We start from the raw sequence: 11,035 nt of genomic DNA on the forward strand, positions 1-11,035 counted from the left end.
TAATTTTTTTTATGAATTCTATATATAAAAAACAATCTTTAATTATTAAAAATTGTATCCTTTTATTTATTTTTTTAGTTAAGAGACTATTTGTCAATCTTCTATGCATTTAACCAATAAAAATAGTTTAATGGCATGTTTCACATGTATTCTTATTTTTTATGGAATTTTGGCTTGTAAAAAATCTATTGTGGATTAATCTATTGATCAACTAATTTTGTTAAATCTTATTACACTTGTAAGAAATTTGTACGTTGAGTAATTAATAAGATCATTACTTGAAAAATAAAACTATATTTATTAAGAAAAATGAAGAAAATATTTAATTTAAAGATCCTAACCAATACAAATTTATCATCTGATTAAAAATAACAAAGTGAGAATTTAGTTACAAACTAGATTAGTGGCTCACACCAATTTGTTTTTCAACGTAAAAAAATATTGACGCAACGACTCAACTTGGTTCAATAAGCAAAGTTAATTTAATAATATGATTTAAAAAAACAATGACAATAAATAAACCAAACTAAAAAAATATATGCAACGATCAACTCAAAAAATAAACGTTTGTCAATATTACGGAAAGATATCCTTTCATTATTCCTAAAAGGTCTTCATGATCTTATTCGATAACAAAACAAAAATAAAATGAGAACATGATACCTCCATAGAAAGAAATTTTTTTAAAAAATCCAAAGCTCAAACCCTAGCAAGTCAAATATTAAATGATAAAATTGAAAATAAATATAAAAAAAAAACTGCTCCAAGTCCACCCGAGTCAGCCTACCAAATACATGACCTGGTCGTGAGATGATTGAGGTAACCCTGTAGAAATAAAATTGAATAAAACAACGAAGCTCAATTCCTAAACAATCTAATGTTGAAGGGCAAAACTAGAAAAACAATCAGTCTAAAAAATCAACAACGAAAAAGGACATGAAATGACACTATAAAAAAAAAGTGAAAAAAATCATGAATCTCAATCCTCAACTTTGAAAAAATAATAAATTAAAAAAATAATATAAACAAACCAAGTCAACCCGAACTAATCTTTAAAATTTGTGATTCTGGTCATGAGATCAAGACTAATCATATGGAAAAAAAATCTAAAAAAAATCACAAATCCAAATCCCTGTTCAACAAATATTGATGGATGAAACTGAAAAAAAAATCAATCAAAAAAGGATAAAAAACAAAACAAATAACAATCAATAAAATACAGACCAAATTTGACGTAAAAATAAAATGAAACCAAATAGTGAGGAATGAAATTAAAAAAAAAATCAATTAAGACAAGCTTAAAAAAATAAATAGAAAAGAAAAGAAAAGAAAAGGGACCAAGTTTTATATAAAATTAAATGAAACTCATGCTAAAGGTTGAAATTAAAAAAAAATAAAAAAAAATAGCAATGCAAAGAACAATGAACTAATTAGATACAATAAATAAATCGTAAGACACCTTTTAATTTTGATATAGAGCGATTCTCCAATAAAAGAGAGAGAAAAGAGAAAGGAGAAACAAAAAAAGCCGACTAAAACCCAACCTTCACACCTCTACTGAGAAACCCTAGACCACTGGGAAGAGTGCGACATGACATTCTCAATGCATTTGTAGAAACTGTCATTTGACCATTTATAGACTCCTTGTGCGCCGCTTGAAAATCGCTAATGCCTACCACACATCATCCTATCTGACATTTGACATGCTCGTTTACCTCAATCCCCATATTTTGTTTAATTTCAATTGGTCCATTAATACTTAATTGTTCTAAAATAGCTTAGTTTGAGCACAAAAAAATTCTCTTAATATTACAAGATCCTCATATTAAGGCAACCAAAACAAATTATCAAGTCAAATTCTAAATAAAGCCAACGCGAAGAGATCAATTTGAAAAAAAGTTAAATGTCCAAAATTAAAAAAATGAAGATAAACTTCCCCTTTAACTGTAAAAACCAATCCCTGATATTAACAAAAAAATATTCTTTTAAGCTTTAAATTAGTTAATGTAGCTCTAAGTATTTTAAATAAATTAAATTGAATTTTATTTCATAAAACCATGTATTAATCGAGTGATGAAACATTTCATCGATACTTCAAGATATAGATGGAAAACAAATCATGAAGATTAATTGTCAATCAAAGCAATATCAAGGGATCAAATAAGAAGAAAAAGGTCAAAGCAATATCAAGGGATTAAATAAGAAGAAAAAGGCAATTGAGGTGTTGTAACCCATTTTTGGGTCCCCACAAATAAAAAAAAATATAATAATAATAATAATAATAATAAAAGAATTTGAACAGTGTCGTTTTGACACTATTCCTCTACCCGCCGCGCTCCATGCCGTTGGAGCCGAACCTCGACAGTAGCACCCAATGGCCGACCAGCCGCCGCGAGACCCGCTCCCATGCGCAACAGCAAAAGCCACACCCACTTGCTCTATAAATAGCACCCAACACAGCAGAAAAAGAGGGGGAAAACTTTTTGAAACGGAGAGAGGAAGAAGTTTAAAACGAGGAGAGTTTTGTTGAACGGGGGAGAAAGAGAGAGAGCACCCAAAAACAGTCCCCCTCCTGGCCATTCCCCTCTCTCGGCCATTTCTTCCCTGCACCCGAAACAACCTTCTCTGTCAACGGAGCCCCAGACCGACCTCATTTTCTCCTCCATCCCAGCAGCGGCAGCAACACCAGGAGCCGCACCAACGCTGCCAACGCCCTCATCATCTCCTCTAGCCCAGCAGCAGCAACACCAGGAGAAGAGCAGCAGCAGCAACACCAGGAGGAAGAGCAGCAGCGGCAACACCAGGAGCAGTTGCAGTAACACGCCAACTGCACCAGCATTGCCAAACGCCACCACCATCTTGCCTCAGTTCATCACCTTCCTCCCACCCGGCGTTGCTGCTTGAAGAAAAAGGGAGCGCCTGCCTCGCGAGCAGCAGGGGAAGAAGAAGAAGAAAACAACTGCTGTCATCGGGCGTCCTCTCCATTGCCACCAGCACCATCAAAGCTGCCAAACAACAGCAGAACCACCGCGAGAGGGAAGAGCACCGTGAGAAACAGAAGAAGAAAGGAGCAGCAAGGAGAACAGAGTAAGGGAAAACACAGTGAAGAAAGGGAAGAAAAGCTCACCACCGTCCAAGCCATTCTCCGGTCAGCAACCGCCAGCAGCACCGCCATCAGAGCCACCACAGGTCAGCCCTCTGCCCCTTATCTCGTTTTACTGTTCATCTTCTTGCATGCGGAACGTGCACTGTGCACGTTCTGCAAGCAAGAAAATAATTAGCCGGTTACTGTACATGTGCACAGTAACCAGCTAATTAATTAACGGGTTGCTATGCGTGTACAACACCCCGGTTACTATGCGTGTACAGTACCCCCGATGTACAGTGACCCCGTTTACTGTTGTTTTGGGCTGGAACCCCAGCCCAGCCCATGCTGCTGGGCTGAGTCCAGCCCTGTAGAAAGTAGACCCGTTTTATTTTGGGCCGATTTCGGCCCAGTCTCCTTTCGGGTCGGGTCTGGCCCATTCGAACAAAAAAATTCTTTAAAAATTATTTAAAAAAAAATGTGATTTTTCTCTAAATTTATTACTGTATTTTGATCAATATCGGTTTGTATTTTTATACTGTAAAGATACAAATCCGGTATTAAAATACCCGGTTTTCGTCAAGACATAAAAAATAAAATAAGTTAAAAATGTTTTGTTTTCGTGCATACGGCCTAGTCTCTCCAACATATATATATAAATATTATAACATCATATTTTCACACAACAAAGGAAATTTCAAAAAAACAATATATGTATTAGCATGCATTTTGGCTTTAATAACCAGTTTATTCAAGCCATGAGAACTAGGCCAATATTTCAAAAATTCTAAAAAATCTTTTTGTCCTCTTTTAGTATATGGGATTACGAATTTATACGTAAAACGTATGCCTGAAATTAAAAATATGATTTTTACATAGACGTTAGAACGGTTAGGTTTTTTTACCCGATAAGATAAGGACCTCCTTATTGAGGAGGACTTTTCTTGAACCATGGACGGACCAACAACTAGGAAACACAACGAAAACACCTTAAATTTTATCAGACAATAAAACGATGCAGCTTACCTTAGGTAGGGCGTATTTGGGGTGCTAATACCTTCCCTTTACGCAACCAGTCCCCGTACCCGATCTCTGAGACCAGTTAGGGTTCCTAGTGACCAAAATACTAGGTGGCGACTCCCACACCATTTTTCACTGCTAAGAGACAATGAATTCCTTGTCTCCCTACATTGACCAGATATATATCCCCCCATTACATTTGTGGGTGGACGATCGCCGCGACGTCGCTCACGTGCGACATGAGGGATCAAAGCGTAAAAAGTCGCAGGACAAGAAATGAGTGAAAGATATTTGTTCAAATGAATAGTTGATATCCCTATAGTGTTTCACTAATGCCTATTAGTTTTTTTTATGATGTTAAAAATATTATATTTAAAAAAGATGTAAGAAAGAGAAATTGAAAAGATATGTTGTAATAACAAAAAAAAAAAACAAAGAAGGAGAAGAAAAAAAAAATAACAAACCCATATTATAGTTTTCTATATCAATCATTCCATCAAAGAAATTTTATTTCTTAATTGAACCATTTCATTAAATATTATCAACGAAATTGTTAATTATTTGTGTGTTTCTCATGTGATCCCCCGTCAGATGATGAAATTGAAAGGAAATGTCCATTTTCAATGCGATATAAGTGAGAAAGGTATATAAGCGAACAATAATTAGGGCCATAGGTGGGAGATATCAGATTTTATATCTTGACGTTACATGGAGATACCAGTCAATTTAAGTATGATTAACCTATACGAAAGCAGAAAAGGAAATGATTAACGTATATAAAGAACTACTGACTTTAAAATACTTTTATTATTAATATAATAAAAAAACAAAAAAAACTACCGTATGCAAATGTTAAAAAAGATATATGTCCACGTTTTTTTTTTTATTTTTATTAATGTGGGTGTCCGGGTTAGTTTGCGTACACCTTAACTAATCTCACGAGCCCTGAAATTAACGACCATGTAAATCTCCAGTGACCATCATATTAACAATTATAAAACTTGAACTTGAAATCACATAAGAAGCAAATTTTTTAACCTTAAAATTTTATCGTTGAATTACCTATTAGATAGTTATATTTATAGACATCTTCATTTTAAGAGTATTGGGATTTGAGAGAATAATATTCCCTTATTAATTATATAGCGACAATCAATTTAATCTCTGTCTTAATAATGGCATTTACACGCCATGTTAACTACAAACGTCACCTTCCTGGCTCTCCAGCCACAGAAAAGAATTGTTGTTTTCGTTGCGGCAAAAGTTTTTCTTTCTTTAAGTAAATGTCTGCCGGAAGAAGCGATGGAGTAAATAAACAAAAAAACTGACGACGTACGAGCCTACGAGGTGTTGAACATAAGAATTTGAAAAGCAGATAGTATATTATATTGAGAAAAATCTGACATACAGCCTTAAAAAAACAAACAAACATGAGATATTCAATAGATCATAACGAGTTGACCTCGATGTTTATTAATAAAACATGAATCTGGTCCAAAAACAACATAACATTCGGCACTGGACTTGGTATTTGATCTCGCACCAAATGACAACCTGGAAAAGAATCTTGTTCCACTCAATGTTAAGTTCTTGGTTCGAAGCTAAGGAGCCGTGAGTTTATTTGCTGTTTTCTTAAAAAGTATTTTTTATTTAAAAACATATTATAATAATATTTTTTTAAAAAAATTGTTTTTAATATTAATATATTAAAATAATTTAAAAACACTTTAAAAAATTAATTTAAAACTTAGTCACAAAATTATTCAAAAAACTTGAAAAGCACAGTTGAACGCAAAAAAGCAAACAAAAACTAAGATGATAGAAATCCAATATATACTATGCAACTGCGGAATGGTACTTTGACATTGTAGGAGTCCGAAATTTAACTTGAGAGTGGAGCGATTAAATTTAAGTAAATATTGAAAAGGAAATCCTGGTAAATAAAATTATAAAAATATAAAGAGATCTTATTAATAAAAATAAAATTATTTATCAATAATTGAAACCATTCTGGTAAAATCCATTTAATATAAAAATATACAGAGATCTTATTAATGATAAACACCCATAAAAGTATAATAAAAATATTAAAACAAAGAGAAATACCACATTCATCTTAATAAAAGAAAGTTTGAAGGATCATTTTTGCAAAAAAAAAATTGTTTTAAATTAATTCTTTGATTTTTTTTAGATTATTTTTGATGCGTTGATATGAAAAATAAATTTTAAAAAGTTAAAATAAATATTTTTATATATTTTTAAATAAAAAAACACTTTAAAAAATAAATGTTACTATAATACATTGTGTTGAGATAGGGCATGACTCAGTTGAACCCCTCGTATAAAAAAGAGAAAAAATAAACTATTTTGCAATTTTTATTTTATCACAAAAGAATTTAAGGAATAAAAAATCAGTGCTCAATTTTTTTTGTTTTAATAAAAGCTTTATAGGAAATGAATATCGACAATACCGAGTGAGCATTAATGGGTTCTGGTACAATTATTAAAAAGACGGCAATAGAGAAATTGCACGACTTGACTCGGTGATTTTTCTGTCAAAAAGCACCACCATATTGACGACGAGTGGGGGGATATATGGCAGTGAGCTGGGTCTCTCTTTGAGGGTGGGATACACAGAATTAGTCCTCTGAATTAATGAAGAAGAAACTTTCCATGTGCAATCTGCAACCGGGTCTCCGAAACAGCACTGCCATTTGAAGGGGTCATAAGGCCTTACATCGATGATTTTATACAAATATACACAGTTAAAATTCAAGAAATCACTCCCCTTCACCCCTTTTTTAATCCAATACAAGAACCGGAAAGTCTTTCTTGCTGGGTCTGCCATTGTTGCCGTTTGTTTTATAAAAAAAAAACATTAAAAAAATGAGGAAATAGAAATCTTGGAAATAATTCTTTAAGAGACAAAAATCCAAGAGGGAATGCGGCTCAAATTTCTGAAATTTGTGGTAGCTCCTCAAGTGTCCCGTGCGAGAGACAAGAATCCAACATCCTAAATGATCAGCGACGTGTACAATAATTGAAACCTAATATTTCAAGCCTTTCTGCCATGACAATTGGCTTATGTAACCACACACCTCACCCTTTTGTTTCTTCTTCACCGTTCTACAGCATGCAATTCATGGTGATGTATGTTTTTTTGGAATTATTATTATTATTATTATCGTTATTCTTTGTTTTTTGATCTTTCTAGATGATGATGATGATGACTGTGGTTCATTAGATTTGTGGACTTTGACTCTGAAAAATATGAAAAGAAAAATAAATAAATAAATAAAGAATTGCATCATATTAAAGAAAGTCTAAATATTGGATGGTTCACCAAGCAAGCAAGTATTTTTCTTTTTTTTCTCACTTGCAATTTGGTCACATTTGAAACACTTTTGTTTACTTGTTAGATTGCAGCATATCAAATCCACCTTGCGATTCTTTGCAAAATAAATAAAATAAACAAATCAAGCGTTCTGACCATTGCATCAGAGTTCAATAAAATCAATGAAAGAACATTAATCAAAATTCTACCCTTTGAATTAATTATGGTAAAAAATAAAAAAAAATGCTAACCAGATCAGCAAATCCAGCAAAAATCGAGCTTTACTTTCCTTTTATAAATATTATCGATATGTTGTACTTCTTATCTTAGCAATGGAGATTTTTTTAAAAATAAGGCATTTATTATTTTATTTTATTTTTCCAGAATAAGGTACTTTTGATCTTATTTTCCAAAAAGAGATCCTTTAGTGCCCTTGTAGATACACATATCAGCTTTTTAATTAATTAATCATTAGTACTAACTCCCTTAATCTGTTCTTTCTAAGACCATGTAGGATCTCTTTCCATAGTAGTTTCTTATTATTAGGGACAATGCAGGATCTCGTTTTTTTTGTCGTGTTTGTTATCCACGAACAATTAATTTAATTTATTAGCTTAAATTTTTAGATAATATCTTGAAATTTAATTTTATATTATTTTTTAACATACACTTTTCTTGTTAATTTATGCTAAAATAAACTCGTACATGCGGTTCAATCAACTAGTGCTAATAAAAATTATAAATTGCTATTTTAAATAGTCCAGATTTGAAAAATTCTTGGAGTTTTCTTTATCCTCCATATTATTAAGGGACCTTATGTTATCACTTGTCAGAAAGATTCTTATTATGATAAATTCTTGGAGTTTTCTTTTAGAAATAAGGTTTTAAAACTCTCTTATTATGATATATATATAAAAAAAAACTCTTCAGGTATGGTGTGGCTGTTATAGACTAAACAAAAAAGAGTTACAATTCAGACTTAGAAACTGTTTGTTAATTTGTTAGTTTTTATTTTTTAAAATGTTTTTACAAATTAATTTTTTTCTTAAAAAATATCAAATTAATTTTTTTACATGTTTTTTATGATTTTAATATATATTTTAAAAAAATATTATACACCACAACATCAAATACATAATTAAATATAACATTAATTACACTGAAGGGTGTAGCTCAACTGGTCAAGTTTTAAATTTGCTCTTTATAGATCACCAATTCGAGTCTCATAAATCTCAGGACCATTGAAGAATTATATGGTTGTTAGTTTCAGGACCCGTTGGATTAGTTTAGATACGAGTAAGTTAGCTTGGATAATAATAATAATAATAATAATAAATATAACATTAATTAGTAAAATATAGCAGCCATATATGGTTCCGCTCCCCCCTCTCAGATATGAATTTCTGGCCAAGAATGTGTTTCGTCATGGCTGATATTACTTGACTTTTGATGCTATGCCTCTAGTGATTTATATGCTTACGTTCGATCAGACTTTTATCTTCCACCGTTAAAACCTGAAATCATTGCTATTTTATTCATAATTCAAGGTTTTAAAACAGAAGCAACAAAATGATAAATTCATTGTTCACATTTTTTTTATTGACAATTTAATTAACTGTAGCGTGAAAGCGTGAGTTTGACAATAGAAATATCGGTACGGTACACGGAAACGAAATAATTGAACTTTTGATTTTTCTTCGTCGATTATATTTCCTAAATTCATATACCGTGTACCGAATTTCGGTCATTCACACTGATCAATAACATAAAATTTATATTTTGTTAAAATCAATTACCAACTTCTGCTTTAACTTCTCTCTCTCTCTCTCTCTCTCAAAAAAGAAAAAAAAAACAATAAACTGATATACATATATATATGTGGACTGTAATGACTTGGATTTCATTCCAATAAATTAAGATTGGAATACTTGTTTTGTAGAGTTTTCTGGTTTAGCTAGCACTTGCCTGGTAGTTTATGTCTTGTTGCGGTGATAAATTTGGAAATGAGTGAATGTTAAATTCCAAGTTGTTTGAATATGTAAAACAACTAAGTATAATTAGCTAAATGTTTGTGGCTTTCACGTGTATGAATATGGTGGATCTTAGGAAATGACTGTGATTGATATATGTCATTTGGAGAATTTTTCCTAATCACTGGGTCTTCCTCAACTTGCCAAATGAAATTTCGTGCTTATTTACAGTGTCAGCCCTTTGGCTGATAGTTATTTTAAAAAAAAAATGCTGATCTAGATAGTGTTCCTGGTGTGTCTTACTGTGGTTGTGATTAATGAAATGAAAAATTAATTTTAAGTTATTTTGTTTGATTAAACAACACCGATTAGTTCCTATGTTATCTGAGTTTGCATCTCAGAAACTTGATACATTTTGCATTTAGCAAAGCAAGGTTAAGAAAAAATGTATACCTGTTAAACTGAGCCTAAATTATTATTGGATAAGAATGTGACTAGATGTAATTTTGTTAAATTTTAGAAAATGATGCAGAGTGCTATATGAGTAGTGGGACTTGAGATAGATAGCTGTAAGGTTTCACTTTAACTGGAAGTTAAGGGTGTTAAACGTTTGGAGCTAATTGAATTTACAGTTTACTTATTGATTTTCTTTTAGTTTCATGTTCAAAGTTTATCCAAATTGGTTTTATTTTGTACATCTTGAAAATTCGTTAAAAGTTCTTGTTTTTAGCATCTGGATTTTAATTTACTAAACCCTAGAATATATACATCAATGCTCGCCTGTGATCTAGTTAGTTACAGAAACCATGACATTGTTGAAATTTTTGGTTCAAAGTCTTGTAAATTTGTAATAAGCAGATCGTTATAGCTACTAGCTATTTTGCAGCTTGCCCCCACTTCCTTGCTTTCAAAGCTGTTGATATGGTTAATTATTGAAGGTCAATCTGATGATGAACTCTAAGCTATAAAAAGCTTGAGAAATTATTTGTTGATGTCGTTGTCTAGTTTGATTCATGGACACAGACTCTTCACAAGGTATTCATGTTGTCAACTTTTTTTGCTGCAGGCATCTTTGAAGACAAAACGTGAGGAAAAGAGGGAGATGTACTTCCCGATGAGAAAGTATGCAATCAAAGTTTAGGATAGGGCGTAGCGCATTTGGTATTAGGTGCATCCATGCAAGCAATCGTTTTGTTTCTGCATCTTTTTTTGGACCACTTTATTTGTGTCTTCATCTCAAAATTCAGAAGTTCTTGATTTTGGTTGCCCTCACTTTGGATATCATATTCCTATTCTATCTTGTTACTGCCATCTTCACTGATCGAGTTGATTATTATTGAATTCCACATCGACTCCCCTAATCTGTCTTGCTTCTGCAGTGGTCTTACTCATTAAAATCAGCCAAAGTTTGATTATTTTTCCGTGACATTTGCCAATAATTATACTATGCAAACTTGGAGGTAGCCTCATCTCCTTGTGAATTGCTGTCTCGTTAAGGAGGGAAACAGATACAAACTCGGCGGAAGACTTGAAAGCAAGGTTATCATTATCCATGACATAGTAAACCGAAAGCTCTTTAGAATCAACTCGAATCACACATGATGGATCTGTGGCTTGAATATTCTC

The 11,035-nt window shown here is 32.2% G+C and overlaps 1 protein-coding gene across 2 annotated transcripts in view; it reads left to right on the forward strand.

Moving 5' to 3' along the window:
• Positions 1–10,588, forward strand: part of LOC7491950 (60S ribosomal protein L35) — a 28,765-nt gene extending 18,177 nt beyond the window's left edge. The window contains exon 4 of one of the 2 annotated variants that reach the window (XM_052454110.1): positions 10,476–10,574. In XM_052454110.1, the coding sequence (XP_052310070.1) occupies positions 10,476–10,550 (75 nt within the window). In that variant the 3' untranslated portion in view covers positions 10,551–10,574. Of the gene's footprint in view, positions 1–10,475 lie in introns of both variants that reach the window. The other variant, XM_052454109.1, reaches the window with a different exon arrangement.
• The last annotated feature ends 447 nt before the right edge of the window (positions 10,589–11,035 follow it).

This window comes from Populus trichocarpa, chromosome 6, assembly GCF_000002775.5.
Source record: "Populus trichocarpa isolate Nisqually-1 chromosome 6, P.trichocarpa_v4.1, whole genome shotgun sequence".
Taxonomy (NCBI): domain Eukaryota; kingdom Viridiplantae; phylum Streptophyta; class Magnoliopsida; order Malpighiales; family Salicaceae; genus Populus; species Populus trichocarpa.